This window comes from Melopsittacus undulatus, chromosome 2 (assembly GCF_012275295.1).
Source record: "Melopsittacus undulatus isolate bMelUnd1 chromosome 2, bMelUnd1.mat.Z, whole genome shotgun sequence".
Classification (NCBI taxonomy): domain Eukaryota; kingdom Metazoa; phylum Chordata; class Aves; order Psittaciformes; family Psittaculidae; genus Melopsittacus; species Melopsittacus undulatus.
In genome coordinates, this window is record NC_047528.1 from 898,180 (window position 1) to 913,969 (window position 15,790).

The window sequence follows — 15,790 nt, forward strand, 5'->3', positions numbered from 1 at the left end:
AATCACAAGAGCAAATAAACCCAGTCTTCCTACTTAGATGTATTGCATGCATATATAATCTCACACAGATTGTATTAACTGAAAGCCAGGTACTCCCTGTTCTCTTCCTTGGTTTTTCAACACTATCATACCCAAACAGAGGAAAGCTCATAGAAAACTGATGAAATAGAAACAAAAATACCAGCACACATTCCCCTTCTTCAGGATTTGGGCATTTGACAGTGGAGAAGTCTGGATCTGGATCTTTCTGTTCAGGTACTGGAATGGGAGGCTGGAAGCCAAATGCTTTGAAAGCCAACTGCACATAGTCATGGCCAACTCCATGAAAAGAGGTATGGACAAACTTCAGAGTTGTTTGCATGTTCAGCTCCCTGAGGAGGAAAGAAGAATTACAGGAAGATTTTAGTTATTGAACAAGATTCTTTTCATGTGGGAAAGCAAAAGCAAAAGAAAATGCAGTTACACTTTGTACTGTTCTGCTGATTCCTGCATTAATTCCAAAGGAGGAGCAAAGGAAAAGTGCTCATTTGGAGTTTCCCTAGAAATTGCTGCTTGAAAGCTTCTTCCTCTGGAAAATGAGATATTCACCTTCTGCTGAATCAGCTGAAAGTCTCCCAAGAATGAACTGTTGGTTTCTGCATCAACCTCCAGCTCTTCCACCACCCTGAGGATCTTACTCTGGCTCTGCTCTACCCACATTATTATTCACCCTCCTTTTATTCTCCTCTTCTGCCCCAGCCAACCTTTACACTTCATCTTCTCACCTCTATTCCACACATGTACACCTTGCTGTGAATTGCATTTAGTTAGCTGAGCTCCTTTGACTAAGGCATTTTGACTGGGTGGTCTTCTTTAGCATGAGTAGTAATGGGAAGCTCAAGTTGCTGGAGCCTTAGGCTACAAGCAGGTAACTCCCACCTAAAGCTGAACTGAGTTTACAGCCTGTGCTTATTTATGCAAAGGAAGGCCTTAAGCCCAGTGCAAAGTGGAAGGTAAAGGAGTTACATCCATCAGCAAGGCACACCAGAGGTAAGATGACATTTATGGCCCATCTGGAGACAAGGAAAGAACCTGATGATGGATGAACTTTTGTTCTGGGTCCCTCCCTGGAGGCACTCACCTCAAGCTGCTCCTATTCCTGCATCATTCAGTTATTAAATGAGTTTTCTAAGTATCAGACCTCTGATATTGTGCTGTAGGAAACATGAGGCAAAGAATTTTCTTTCACAACCCCACTTTTAGTCTGTATTTCTCTTTGAGCACTTTCATTTGTATCAAATGGTTCACATCAGGGTGCATTACTGCAGCATAGTGCCCAAAAGTAGGGCTCTTCATTAGCAAGTATGATCTAGGCCTAATGTTGGTGACCACTTAATCAGAGGAGGGATGGGGTAAGACAGAATGGGGTGATGACCAGGAATTATTGCCCACACTGCACAGAGCAATGGCCTCAAGCAGACAGTGATGTCTGTGGCAGTGGAGCACCAAGCTCCTGTGAACCATAAAGACACATCAAGTCACTGGTTTGGGACAATAAAAATCACTACAAGCAGGTCTGAAACCATTACAATTTGGGAAGACAGCCCAATCCCTATGTCCAAGTGAACAATGTTTCTGTATGGCAGCACTGCATGCTTTATTACTGCGGTCAGTTTTCCACATGGAACCCAAAGCTCCCTTAAAACCATCATTTACATACATGTTGCTTTATCCAGTACCTGTAATAACAGATCTTCTTCAGGTCCTCCATGTAACAGTCACAGATTTTCTTCAGAGGATCCTGTCTAAGGGGACTGGTATCTACTAGATTCTCATTCCAAGAGCCATTCCATGGTTCCACACACTCTTCTATACACTTGATGATTTCCTTATCATGAGGAGAGGTGATCTGTGCTCCATTTTCCCAGTAAACCTGGTGTAAGTTTAAAACAAGACAGTTTATTCACAAAGATCATCTTGATAAATTCTTTTGTCCATAGGATTCTGCTGGCTTCCTGCTCCTTGAAGTCAGACAGGAAAGGATAACATCAAGAGCAGCTTGATTCTCCAAAGTCACATGGAATCACAGTTTAGCATTCCAGTCATACAACACAACCCAGTTTCCCAAAAGCTGGTATTCAACTATTATGATTGAAATCATGAGGACGTGAGAAAGCAAAACTGGGCACTTTAGAGGGCAGAGCTGTGCAAACTGAACAATCCATTACCTTCCTCACTGTCTGGCATTCCTTTTGTAAAGGGACACAACTTGGGCTGGGAATCAAAGCCAAGCAGATAAGCAGTGTGCCAAGGTACATGGTTTTCTGTAACAGAACAACTGGAATCTTTCAGCTGGAAACACTGTGAAACCCTGAACTATGGAAAGTCTTTGTTAAAGGCCAGTTTTCCCACAGTTGCTTGCCAATAGCATGGTTGGGCTCACAGAGCAGATCAATTTGTCTCTCTTTACTGTCACAAACCCCACAGGTACTCAGTGCCTTTGAAACTATGGCTTGGTCACATTTGGTTAAAGTTGTCCATAGCCTTTAGGAGCTGCTGGATTCATAGAGGAAATAGTGAGAGATAAAACAATTCATGTGGAAGACTAGGACAAAATCCAGTATCCTGACATAAGTGCTTTGTATCAGAGACACAAACATAAGAGCTTCTTGATAAATGAAACACCTGGAAAACCAGTGGGTCTCAATTTCTTCTTCATTGCTATAGCTAAGCAAAGGCTGGTGAAGCACTTCACAACTTGCTCCACAGAAGATAAATGCAGTACAAGCACATCCAAGGGTTATCTGTGTGCAGAAGAAGGCTGGGTTTTCTATCCTTGCCATTACTCACTGACTTGTTACTAAGCTTTTAGAAGACTAAGTTTAGATAAAGTTTAGAGTTTAGTTCACATTCATATAAAGTTTGGAACAAAAATACTGTTACAACACTGCATAAGCAGCTTTTACTGCTATGGATGCTTACAGTGCTCCAAGCTTTCAAAAGGAAGACACCCACCTTCTCTCAATGTCCAGAAAAACAACCTTAGAGGGAGCAGCACAGTCTTAAACAGTCACCAACTATGTGGATTAATCCACCTAAGTTCTAGCTTAGTTTCAAACTCATTTCTAAGTCTAAGATGTGAACATAGAATTAAGCATTCCTTCAGCTGCTGATTTGACTCTATGGAATGTCACAACAGGCTTGTGCTCAAGAAACACAAGCAGTGTGTTCCAGGTGCAAAAGAAAGCACGTGTAACTCAGGTTAAAGAAAGATTAATTACTTGAAATCATTTCTCCTTCTAACCTACACATACATGTGCTCCAAAGGAAGACTCTTCCCTGGGAGGGTGCTGAGGTGCTGGCACAGGGTGCCCAGAGAAGCTGTGGCTGCCCCATCCCTGGCAGTGCTCAAGGCCAGGTTGGACACAGGGGCTTGGAGCAGCTGCTCCAGTGGAAGGGGTCCCTGCCCATGGCAGGGGTTGGAGCTGGAGGAGCTTTAAGGTCCAACTCAAACCAGTCCATGATTCTGTGCTAAGCCAAACACCCAAAGTAGGTAACATGGGAGAGCAGCTGGCTGTGAGAAGCTACAGACTTCAAGCCTTACCTTGTACCCATTGTCCTCCTTCCGGTTGTGGGATGCTGTGATCATCACACCAGCCACAGCATTGAGCTGCTGAACAGCATAGGGCTACAAAGGAAACCCAGAAACATTGATTTTGTCAAGAATTCTGCAGCTAGAATGGCACAATATCATTATATTGTTAGGAGAGTTACACAACAGGATGCTACAGGAGAAGTGGCTCTTAACATTTCACCAGTTGGTTTGAAACTGTATACATGAATGCTCATCATTCTCTTTCCTGTAGTTAATAGAGAAAGTTGCTGCATAGGAACATTATTCCATTTACTAACTACATAAATGCAATTGTTAACTGACCAACTAAAAGCCTACACTCAGATTACACTAGTACTGAAGAGAAAACAGATTGAAATAGAAAGAATTCACCAAAGGGCTTGGGAAAAAACAAGTGACAGGGTACTTTCTGCTAAAGAGCACCCAGTTCTTTCAGGCCTCCCCTCAAAACAGGACCCACAACACACCAGAACAGCTTGCAGAATAGAAAGCAGGGTAAACTGTGAGTCTATTGACTATGTGCATGCAGAAGTCAGCATCATTCTTGTTACAGCCTCCCTCAGAAGGATCTAGACAGGCTGGAGAGATGGGCAGAGAAATTCAGTTAAGTGCATGGTCTTGCCCTTGGGGAGGAATAAACCCTGGCACCAGCACAGGCTGGGGCCTGACCTGCTGAGAAGCATAGGGCTACAAAGGAAACCCAGAAACATTGACTTAGTCAAGAATTCTGCAGCTAGAATGGCAGGGGGGCTTGGGATCTGGTGGACACCAGGCTGTCCATGAGCCAGCAATGGGACATTGGGATCAAGGTGGCCAACAGAATCACATACTGCATCAGGAAAAGCACTGCTGACAGGTGGAGGGAACTGATCCTCCCTCTGCTCAGCCCTGATGAAGCCTTCCCTGGAGCACTGTGTCCAGGTCTGGGCTCTCCAGTATGAGAGATCTGGAACAGGGAAGCTGGACTAGATGACCTCCAGCCTCAACCATTGGGTGATTTTGTACCAAGCAGCCTCTGTTTTCTGTTTAAATAATGGGATTTGATAAAAATTGCTAGTTTGCATTTTTAGTGAACTTTCAAGGACTCCCTTACCTTCATGGTTCAACAATAGAACAAAGATGACTTACCACAAACGGAGTAGGGACATAGGTGGAGAAGAAGTACACAGGTACATCTTTAGCCAGCAGGACTGCAGCAGTGAGCTTTGCAAGTCTATCAACAGGAAGAAGAAAGCATTCAGTCAACCCAACTCTCCACAACACTCCAGCAGCCACAATGGGGTTTGTGTAACCCTCATTTCACTTGTTTGTTAAATCCCCCTGTTGTTTTCTGGCTTACACTAAGAGTAATACCCTATAGCTTGTAGAGTTGATGTAACGCAGCTTTCAGGCTGCAGAATCCAAGTCAGTGCATTTAGTCATTGCTTGAACAGCACAAGGCACTTCAGTCAACCACATAAAGAAATCAGTGATATCAAAACCTCTTGGTGTGACTCCTGACCTTCATTCAAGGACAGAACCAGTCTACCAGAAAGTCTGAAGTGCCAGATGTCTGCAACAGCAGGTTTGGGAATGGATTCAGCATCCCACCCAGCAAAGCTGGTTTGCCAGCCTTGTTCAGACAATACCCATGAAGAGATCTCTTCTTAAACATACTTCTGCAAACCAGTACACTTGTACTCATAAAAGGTTAGAAACACTAACAGCAACTCTAGGTTTAAGCTGCCTTTATAAGCTTTTCCTCTTAAGGAGCAGGGATATTAACTCTCTTCCAGGTAACTCATATGAAACTGCTCTGTTCAAGTCAGGTACACGCAGCTCAGCAGTTAACAGGAAGTCTCAGAATCAAAACAGGTGAGGGATTAAACAGTGTAAGTTTGTTTTGCTCACTTGTCATAGGAGATAAGGAAGCAAATTAATGCTTGTCTGTATACACAAGTATAGGGTAGCCTAAGTTTCACTTAGAATTTCACTGGGGCACCTATCAGATATCACATGAATATACCTCAAGGAGTTTGAGAGCTCAGGTTGGAGTTGAAGTTGCTGACATTTTGCTCCTGTAGCACAATGGTTTATATCAACTTAACCATAGGATACAGTCAGACAGTCTGACATCTCCATCAGCACTGGAGCTGATGCAAAGAAAGGAGCACTGCTGCTCACATAGGGCTGGATAAGCACACTGAGCCAACTGAAAACCCCTTGTGGGGTGCTTCACTTGGATTTCAGCACTACTGGAACTCTGTGTCATCCCAAGGGGACAAAAGAAACATGCAGTTGAGAACAGATTGATTCTTGCATCATGATTTACAACTGTGCTGCGATCAGGTCTGAATTCCAAGCTCTGTGTGGCTGGAAAGGAATGTTTTTCTTACACTTCCACGTTTTTAGGCTGTGCATAACCCAGGTGATGTGGGTAATAACCTTGCAAACACAGTGTAACAGAGAAAAACATCCTGCCAAAGCCTGCCTGCTGACATGCCACACATTCTGCAGAGCAGGGTGGAGAGGCAGAGCTCAGGGGGATGGAGAAGCTCTAAGACACACACTAGATTCTGTGCTCTATTGAACTCCATCCCTGCAATATGAAATGCTGACAAGCATTAAATATCCCAAACTACATTAGTTACAACAATTAGACACAGTAGCTACATTAACTCCAACAATTAAATAGTTAGCTAATGAGTTGGGTGAGAAATGTCATTCAGGGAGCAAAACACGTGTTGTAATTGCAATGGGATTAGGATTCCTTAGAGAATTCAGAAAGCAGCTCTTTTCTAGCTCCTCTCTCCCCTTTCCTTGCAAATGGCACAATTTGACATCACTGGAAGCTTACATTTTAAGCAGTCTAAGTAGAATATTCCCAATGTGGAACTGGGATCACAGACTAAAATAAGGGTACCAAAACACCAGGTTATGGTTGGCTGCAGGTAGAATTATTCTCCCCCAAGCAAGCTTAAGTCAGATGTTAAACGTTATTAACAGTGTACTAACATTTAGTGATTCCAAGCTAGATGTTAGTACTCAGAATCTACCTTCACATTCATATATCTCTCCAGGCACATCAACTTCTTAATATCTGCCTAATGGTCCTGGGCATTTAGACTGTAAATTCTTTGGTGAAGGGACTAGTTTATATGCCACATTTGCTGACAAGGTATATTATAAAGGCTTTAGTCCATGCATCTCTTCCTTACTACTTAAATTGACTAAGGGGAAAGTGTGTATAGCTGCTGACACAAATACACTGATAGAACAGAATGCATTTAAAAGCACAATTTAATGTCTAGTCTTGCAAGTGTAATCAATACTCATACTTCTTACTGCTGCAGTTGCTGGTCACCTGACCTCGTGTGTCATATCCAACAACAAAGCCTCTCTGCTTAAAGTCTGAGAAACACCTCTCAAGATACTTGTAGATCCCCTGGAAAGAGAGAAAAGAGGTTGGGAAGAATTAGCTCCAGTGCAGCACATACAAAGGTTACAAACGAGCTTCCATGTGGGATGAAGAATGTCAGTAGGCAAAACCCAGCTCAGCTAAAACATCAATCGTGCTATTCACAAAAGCAACATCATTTTCCCCCCAGTGTTCACAGAAAGAAAGAAATCTGGGAAAACCAGGGAAATAAAACCCACACAACACTTAGTGACCTGGCAGCATTAGCAGAAAGCTGGAAGCAGTAAAACCCTCAAGCAATAAGTACGTGTTCTCAATCCTTCCTGTGCTTTTACGTATTCAAATCATCTTGGAGGCCCAATTGAGAGTAATCCACTTTTTGAAAGCCTATCCACTGTGGCAATGTTAGGCCAGTGCCAGGCGGTGCTAATCTTTATCCTTCTGCTCACAATACAAGTCAGGCACCTTTTCATCACCTTTTCAAACCATTAGTACCAAATCTGCACCAAAAGGATGCTTCATCCTCACCCACTTCCTCAACCAAAGGTTTATTACTAGTGACCTGCTCCGGTGGACAGATTGAAGCCCTTGATGTATGCACTATGCAGATAAACCAGCAAAAATCCAAACTGCTTTCTCTATATCAAGGCAGAACATTTCCAGGGGAAAGATATCAGAGATCAGCCCCATTCAGGGAGGAGGAAAGGGAGCAGATTTGTAAAACACATTAGGGTGAGGAGAAATATGTGCATACACAGGGAAAACTGAACAGCCCCTTGGTCTGCTACTCCCTTACCAAAGGGGAGGAGATAAATGCTCTTTGGGACTATAGAATCATAGATCAGATAGGGTTGGAAAGGACCTCAAGATCATCCAGCTCCAACCCCTGCCATGGGCAGGGACCCCTTCCACTGGAGCAGCTGCTCCAAGCCCCTGTGTCCAACCTGGCCTTGAGCACTGCCAGGGATGGGGCAGCCACAGCTTCCTCAGCACCCTCCCAGGGAACAGCTTCTGCCTTATCTCCAACCTGAACTTCCCCTGTTTCAGTCTGAACCCATCACCCCTTGTCCTATCACTGCAGTCCCTGATGAAGAGCCCCTCTCCAGCATCCTTGGAGCCCCCTTCAGACACTGGAAGCTGCTCTGAGGTCTCCATGCAGCTTCTCTTCTCCAGGCTCAACAGCCCCAACTTGCTCAGCCCATCAACAGTGCATTACATGATGTTCCAGCTTCACCTTTCCTGTGGCCTTCAAGTGCATTAGTTTCCCAGTTCGAATCTCTGGAGATCCACAGACACAACCTAGGATGGATCAGCAGTTTTAGACAAAAAGGCACTGTTGTTAATGGAAGCTTCCAGAGGCTACAGTTCACTACAACCAGAACACAGCCCTAACACAAATACAGTGCTGTGAACATACCCCAGCAAACAGTAGCCTAAAAAAGACAGCTCTTGTGAGGGTCAGTTTCCTCCTGATGGAATGAAGGTGTGCTCTGCCATAGAATTAAAAAGGCTTCCCTCTAACATTAAGTACAATGTACTCAATCTGGACCTGACTCTGCTCTGGAGCCAGGCTGAGAGAGCTGGGCTGGGGCAGCCTGGACAACAGAAGGCTCCTGAAGGGGAGAGCTGAGAGCAGCTCCAGTGCCTAAAGGGGCTGCAGGAAAGCTGGAGAGGGGCTTGGGACAAGGGCCTGGAGGGCCAGGCCAAGGGGAATGGCTTGAACCTGCCCAAGAGAGGGGAGACTGAGCTGAGCTCTGAGGCAGAAGCTGTTCCCTGGGAGGGTGCTGAGGCGCTGGCACAGGGTGCCCAGAGAAGCTGTGGCTGCCCCATCCCTGGCAGTGCTCAAGGCCAGGTTGGACACAGGGGCTTGGAGCAGCTGCTCCAGTGGAAGGGGTCCCTGCCCTGGCAGGGGTTGGAGCTGGAAAGGCTTTAAGGTCCCTTCATCCCAAACCAATCTGGATTCTATGATCACCAATGAGCAATCTCTGAGCTGGAAAGCCAGACTAACTCCTCATGAAATTCAATGAGCTCAAATTATTTGGTGTTTCTTGCCCTTTTCTCCATAGAACGTGCTTCAAAGCATGAAGAATTGGATACTGGCTTCTCTGGAGAATTATGTCAACTGCAGATGTCTATAGAGGGATTCAGACAGAGAAAAAGCTTTAAAATCAATACATATCCTCCCATATGGACAGAAGTGGAAAGTGCCAACGCACAATCGGCAGCTGAAGTCACCTTCACACTGAACTGAACTGTGTGGACACAAACACACATTCACCCTGCCCTGCAACCTACTAAGAACTTTCATTCACAACTCTAAAGAGACAAGAGATAGAGGAATGGAGAAAACTTGATTGAGTTTAACTTGAATACACTAAATAACATGTAAAGAGATGAAGAGCAGATGATGAGGAGGAGGAGCAAGAGATGATGATGGGGAACGGCTGAGGGAGCTGGGGGGTTCAGATGGAGAAGAGAAGGCTCAGGGGGGACCTGATGGCTCCCTCCAAGTGCCTGCAGGAGGATGGAGCCAGGAGGGGCTGGGCTCTGCTCCCAAGGAACAAGGGATGGGACAAGAGGAACCGGCCTCAAGCTGCACCAGGGCAGCTTTAGATGGAGCTGAGGAACAATTCCTGCCCCACAGGGTGCTCAGGCATTGGAACAGGCTGCCCAGGGCAGGGCTGCAGGCACCGGCCCTGCAAGGGTTCACAGCCCTCAGTGCCATGGGGCAGGGGTGGCCTTGGCAGGGATGGGAATGGTTGGACTGGATGAGCTTAAAGGGCTTTTCCAACCAGGATGATTCTGATTTTATTCTACTATTCTATATTTCCCTATATAAGGTTCACAAAGAGAGATCTACATTGCTTCTGCAGGCATGAATAATCCTCTTGTATGTCCAACCCCATAGGATTCATTTCCAATGAGAAGTGAGGGGAAAGTGATGTTACCAAGAATGGGATAGAAAGATTTGGGGTTGATGAAATCATAAAGCTGTCACTGTCTCTCTTGAAGCCCAGTATTAAAATCTTCCAACTCTTATCTTCATCTTTGCTTATACAGCAAGGAGCAATGATGCACAGATGACTGGTTTTGTCACTGGGGGGGTCAGTGACTGGTTACTCACCCAGTAAGAGAAGTGACTGGTTCAGTGGGGCAGAAGTAATATGTGAGCAGGAGAATCAAGGCTTTATGTGTAGGTTACATCCCTACAACCTTCGAAAGGAAAAGTCCTTCAACAGCAACTTCTGAGTATCCTGTACCTTTCTGGATCTGACTTTTAGTGACAGCAATATAATCATGCAAGGACACAGCACTGCCTAAGCATGCAGCTGAACTAAGATTCAACTGAAGGGAATACTTGAATTTCACTTGTTTTGAACAGCCATTCCTTCCTGGAACAGGACATACAGAGACAAGGTTGTCCGTTTTCACATGAGGTTCAGCCAAACTGTTAATGTCATCAGCTTCTGAAGCAAGAGTACCCAAACAAAGAGATTAAATCTGATGCAGTTGACTTCAGAAACACGTTCTCATCCACTTCCCAGTCTTGACTGATGAACAACCAGAAATAGAAGCTCCAGAGAGGGAGCAAAGGATTTCAGCCCAGACCGCTGCTTCCAGAAACCAGTACTGCCCATGAAACTGAACTCACAAACACATTCCTTGCTGACCAAAATGAACCTTGTCCTTTCTGCCAAGAATGTGTCTCACTTGGGCAACTCATGTTCAGTCACGCTTCCATGAGACTGGAAACAAAGGCAGCAGGCAATGTCCACGAGACCAGAGCACAAGCAAGTCCAGCTTCAGTCGGCACAAGCCAAGAACTGACTTACTCCCTTTGTGTTAACAAGATAATCTTCTGCATGGCTGCATCAGAAGGAGCAGGAGCAGCAGCTCAGGGAGGGGATCCTGCCCCTCTGCTGTGGGAAGGGGAGAGCTGAGAGCAGCTCCAGTGCCTAAAGGGGCTGCAGGAAAGCTGGAGAGGGGCTTGGGACAAGGGCCTGGAGGGCCAGGCCAAGGGGAATGGCTTGAACCTGCCCAAGAGAGGGGAGACTGAGCTGAGCTCTGAGGCAGAAGCTGTTCCCTGGGAGGGTGCTGAGGTGCTGGCACAGGGTGCCCAGAGAAGCTGTGGCTGCCCCATCCCTGGCAGTGTTCAAGGCCAGGTTGGACACAGGGGCTTGGAGCAGCTGCTCCAGTGGAAGGGGTCCCTGCCCATGGCAGGGGTTGGGGCTGGAGGAGCTTTCAGCTCCTTCCAACACAAACCAGGCTGTGACTCTATGAAGACTAAAGGTGGGAACAGATGTTTAACTGTATTTCATATACACAATACAAAGCCATTTGTATTTTGTATGCTCATAAGAAAAGGAACCACAGAACATCCATTTTCTGACTCATGCTATTCCTTCTCAAAAGGATTTAACACTTGTCTGTTTGCCTCCCACTACCTCCACTGCAGTGAGACAAAGCTGCATTGTGCAGATTATTAAGCAAAAAAGCATTCAGATTCTTCTTTACCATCATAAAATACATACAAGAATGCCTATCACAGTCAGGAATGATAGTTTAATAGACCTACAACCCTACACAAATCAATGTTCATATTCAGACTCTCAAGTGCTCAGGGTCTGGATAATATCCCATCAATTTCCAATGTACTCTGAATTTATTTCTCATACAGGTGAGAGTATTTAATATACTTGTTCTGAGCAAAAACTGATAGAGGAATACATCAACTGAGAACAGCCTGGTACTGTATAAGCAGCAAATATAAGAGCACATCCACTATGAGACAGCAATATAGAAAAGGAGCATGGACCATTGGTGATCCAAACATCAAGTGTTCCTTCCAAAGGTGCTTATTGAGAAGGTGGGGAAAGAAATGAGAAAACGAGGGACCTTTGAGGAAGAACAGATCATCTGCCCTTGACCAAACCAGTGCTTCAAAGAAAAGCAGATACCATGAAGCCTTATATTAATCAATAGGTTGATTTATTCAGGCCATCACCACACATATAGCTCATTAACATTGCTTGAAAGAGAAGCAGGGAGAGAAATGGAGAAGGGTGAGATCATTTCCCAGCCCTCTTTGGCGTGCAAGACCAAAATCAAGAGAGGAAAACACCGAGGGTAGAAGCCATTGAAGAAACAAGTCCAAAAGGGTGTACTTCTGTTTGTTATCTACTTAAACCACCAGTCAAGAGAATCTGTAATATGGTTTAAGGAAAAGATGTGTCAGAAGTGAGGAGTCTCTGCCACCAGTCTCCCCCACAACAGCACTGGTGCCACTCATGACTCCATAGCAGCCTCACTGCAGCTCCTCAGCTCTCTGTATCAACTACTGTGTCCTTCTACATGTACACCCAGCACCACCAGCAAGCAGAGCTTAATCTCTGGCACAGAAAACTGGGATTAAAGTTCCTCTGGCCAAAACTGTACCCACACCAAAGCCATCAGACCCTTTCCAACAACACTAACACATGACTATCAAAATGGCAGTCAGGTGCCACATTTAAGTTCCAAGATCTCCCTGTTTGTATTTGAATCAGGAATTCCATCCCATAATACTATACACCAAAATAAAAAGAACTAGTCCTCAAAGATATCAGCACCCATTTACATTTTCTGTAGCAAATCATTCTATGGTGATGTCTCTAACCTGCATACGCAGCCATTAAATCATAGATAAAGCATGAATCAGCCCTCTCTGACACAATATGTAACATAAGATTTGTTGTTTGAGAGTTTAAATTCATATCTCAAATTAACTTTCTTGCATCTCTACTTTAAGTAGTGCCAAGAGCCACAGGGAGACTACAGTCATGGCATTGCCCTTAACCCCAGTATTTTCTACAACCCATGTAACAGCAAGGATTCCCTGCAGTTAATTTACAATACAGATGCTCTTCAGTCATCTTGCTTCCTGTTCGTTTCCTTGGTAAAACCTCCTTTTTTTTCCACATAGTTATGAATAGCTTTAGCTAAAAATGAAAGAAAAGGCTTGTTTGCTCGGGGCTGGGTTTGCTTTTGGCTTTTCTGGATGGGTTTTTGTTTAGTTTTGGACAAATGCTCAAAGTTCTTAAGAGAATCATTCGTTTCCAACTAGAAAGCAGCATAATCATAGAATAGCTGGGGTTGGAAAGGACCTTAACATCATCCAGTCCCAACCCCCTGCCATGGGCAGGGACACCTCACACTAAACCATGGCACCCAAGGCTCTGTCCAACCTGGCCTTGAACACTGCCAGGGATGGAGCATTCACAACCTCACTGGGCAACCCATTCCAGTGCCTCAGCACCCTCACAGTAAAGAATTTCTTCCTTAGATCCAGTCTAAACTTCCCCTGTTTCAGTCTGAACCCATCACCCCTTGTCCTATCACTACAGTCCCTGATGAAGAGCCCCTCGCCAGCATCCCTATAAGCCCCCTTCAGATACTGGAAGGCTTCTATGAGGTCTCCATGCAGCTTCTCTTCTCCAGGCTCAACAGCCCCAATATTCTCAGCCTGGCTCCATACAGGAGCTGCTCCAGCCCCTGAGCATCCTCGTGGCCTCCTCTGGACTTGTTCCAACAGCTCCATCCCCTCCTTATGCTGAGGACCCCAGAACTGCACACAATGCTCCAGGTGAGGTCTCACGAGAGCAGAGCAGAGGGGCAGCATCACCTCCTTCACCCTGCTGGTCACGCTCCTTTGGATGCAGCCCAGGATAGGCCATAAAAAAATATAACTGGCCATTTCACTGGCCAAATCCCAGTGGAAGGGATTATATCCTGCTTCCTCATGTGGCCAGTTAAACCTGTTCAAGCTATTTTCTTTCAGCACTAACCACTCCGTGCTATCACTCTTCCATTGAATGCCTGCTGTGTTTCACCCTCAGCTTGTGTTTCAGCAGTACATTACATGCCCCAAACACCATGAGACCACTTAGTCCTCTCCTATACAAGTACTCAGCTTACCTGTGTGGACTGGATCACTGTAAGATCATTAATGTAGCAGAAGCCAGCTCCCATGGCAGAGCGGAGCCCAGCGGTCCCAAAGGTCAGCCTGCAGCAGAGGCGATCCCGCAGCTCTTTGTGCTTCCCATTCTGCAACAAGCTTTCAATCTGTTCTTTAGTTTTTTGGTTCTGGAAGAGAAGATGAAGATCTTCATTTAGTTCTTGAAACAAGGATGTGAACTATATGCTCAGGGAGGGTTAAATCATTCCTAGTTCTGCAGTGCAGCAAGTACTTCCTATGCTATAAAATGCCCATTTGCACAAACACACCTTTGTTGTAGCTTTCATTTCTAGCATAGAATCCCAGACTGCTTTGGGTTGAAGGGAGCTTAAAGCTCCTCCAGTCCCAATCCCTGCCACAGGCAGGGACCCCTTCCACTGGAGCAGCTGCTCCAAGCCCCTGTGTCCAACCTGGCCTTGAGCACTGCCAGGGATGGGGCAGCCACAGCTTCTCTGGGCACCCTGTGCCAGCGCCTCAGCACCCTCCCAGGGAACAGCTTCTGCCTTATCTCCAACCTGAACTTCCCCTGTTTCAGTCTGAACCCATCACCCCTTGTCCTATCACTGCAGTCCCTGATGAAGAGCCCCTCTCCAGCATCCTTGGAGCCCCCTTCAGACACTGGAAGCTGCTCTGAGGTCTCTTCTCCAGGCTCAACACCCCCAATGCTCTCAGCCTCATCCTTATTTATAAAGGCTTCAGAAGCTCTTGCTGCACCTATATGCTGATGTATTTGCCCAGTTGCTAATACACCTTCCAGCTACACAAAGCCTGGAAATGGGAAGCACAGACTTCAGAAGAGATTTTTGCCCAATGCAGGTCCCATCACTGCACTCTGTGCTGCTGGAAGACAGATGAGGATCCTGACTTCAAAGCAGCACTTCCTTTCCCTTCCTCCCCAGTGCAGGAGAGGTTTGTCAGCAGGCACCATAAGAGCCAGCTGACACTGTAAAACCAGAAAGAGAGCTTGTCTTTTCAAGTTACATCACTTGTTAGGGAGGTGAATACAAGAGAGTGAAAGCTCCTACTGATTGTAGCTGTCCCATAAAGATGGGTAAAAGGCTCAGACGTTTTGGATACTTGCCCTGCTCAGCACATACACTGGAGACAAAGGGCTGGGGAGAACACCAGTAACTGCTACTCCTGAAGGTAGGTATCGCATGGCCCATTGTAACAGCCACTTTCACAACCCTCCAGACTTCAGACTTTTAACTTTATTTACAAGGACCTCAAGAATTTTGTCAGTAAAATGCAGAGAATTAAACCAAACCTTTCCAATTTCTTCTATGTTCAGAAATAATCAATTTTGCCACCCAGTCCATGATACAGAGACTAAAGAAAGAATTACCCAAAACAGCCCTTGGATTTATCCTTCTGAGGAAGTCAAGTCACATATTGAAAGTCTCATGGTTCATATGCAAGACTCAGAGACATTCTCCCTCTCTGGTATCATTGTTAGGGGCTCTTACACCTCTTCACTTCGACTAGCATAGCTTATTGCTGGTTGTAGAGTGGGTACCATGGTGGGGACTTGCTGCAAGAGGCTGTACCAGCTCAGAGCAAGGGCTGGTTAGTGCAGCAACTGGCAGCAGATGCCAAAAACCAGGAATAAGAGCAGCACAACCATAGCAGGAAGCTTGACAAAGGCTTAAGGGTGACCACAGATTGCCTACATAGGGAGATCCTTACCTGCACTGGAGGGTTCTTCATACAGCAAAAGGGATACGAACATGACAAATGAGGACAGAACATTGCTTTTGTCCCCCAACTTTATCATCTAAAACCCATG

The 15,790-nt window shown here is 45.5% G+C and overlaps 1 protein-coding gene across 1 annotated transcript in view; it reads right to left on the reverse strand.

Moving 5' to 3' along the window:
• Positions 1-15,790, reverse strand: part of PGM2L1 (phosphoglucomutase 2 like 1) — a 39,796-nt gene that overhangs the window by 10,826 nt on the left and 13,180 nt on the right. The window contains exons 2-7 of the mRNA XM_034074418.1: positions 13,965-14,132; positions 6,931-7,037; positions 4,742-4,826; positions 3,584-3,667; positions 1,719-1,912; positions 182-371 (exon numbers count right to left, since the gene is read on the reverse strand). Coding sequence (XP_033930309.1) covers positions 182-371; positions 1,719-1,912; positions 3,584-3,667; positions 4,742-4,826; positions 6,931-7,037; positions 13,965-14,132 — 828 coding nt within the window. The remainder of the gene's footprint in view (positions 1-181; positions 372-1,718; positions 1,913-3,583; positions 3,668-4,741; positions 4,827-6,930; positions 7,038-13,964; positions 14,133-15,790) is intronic.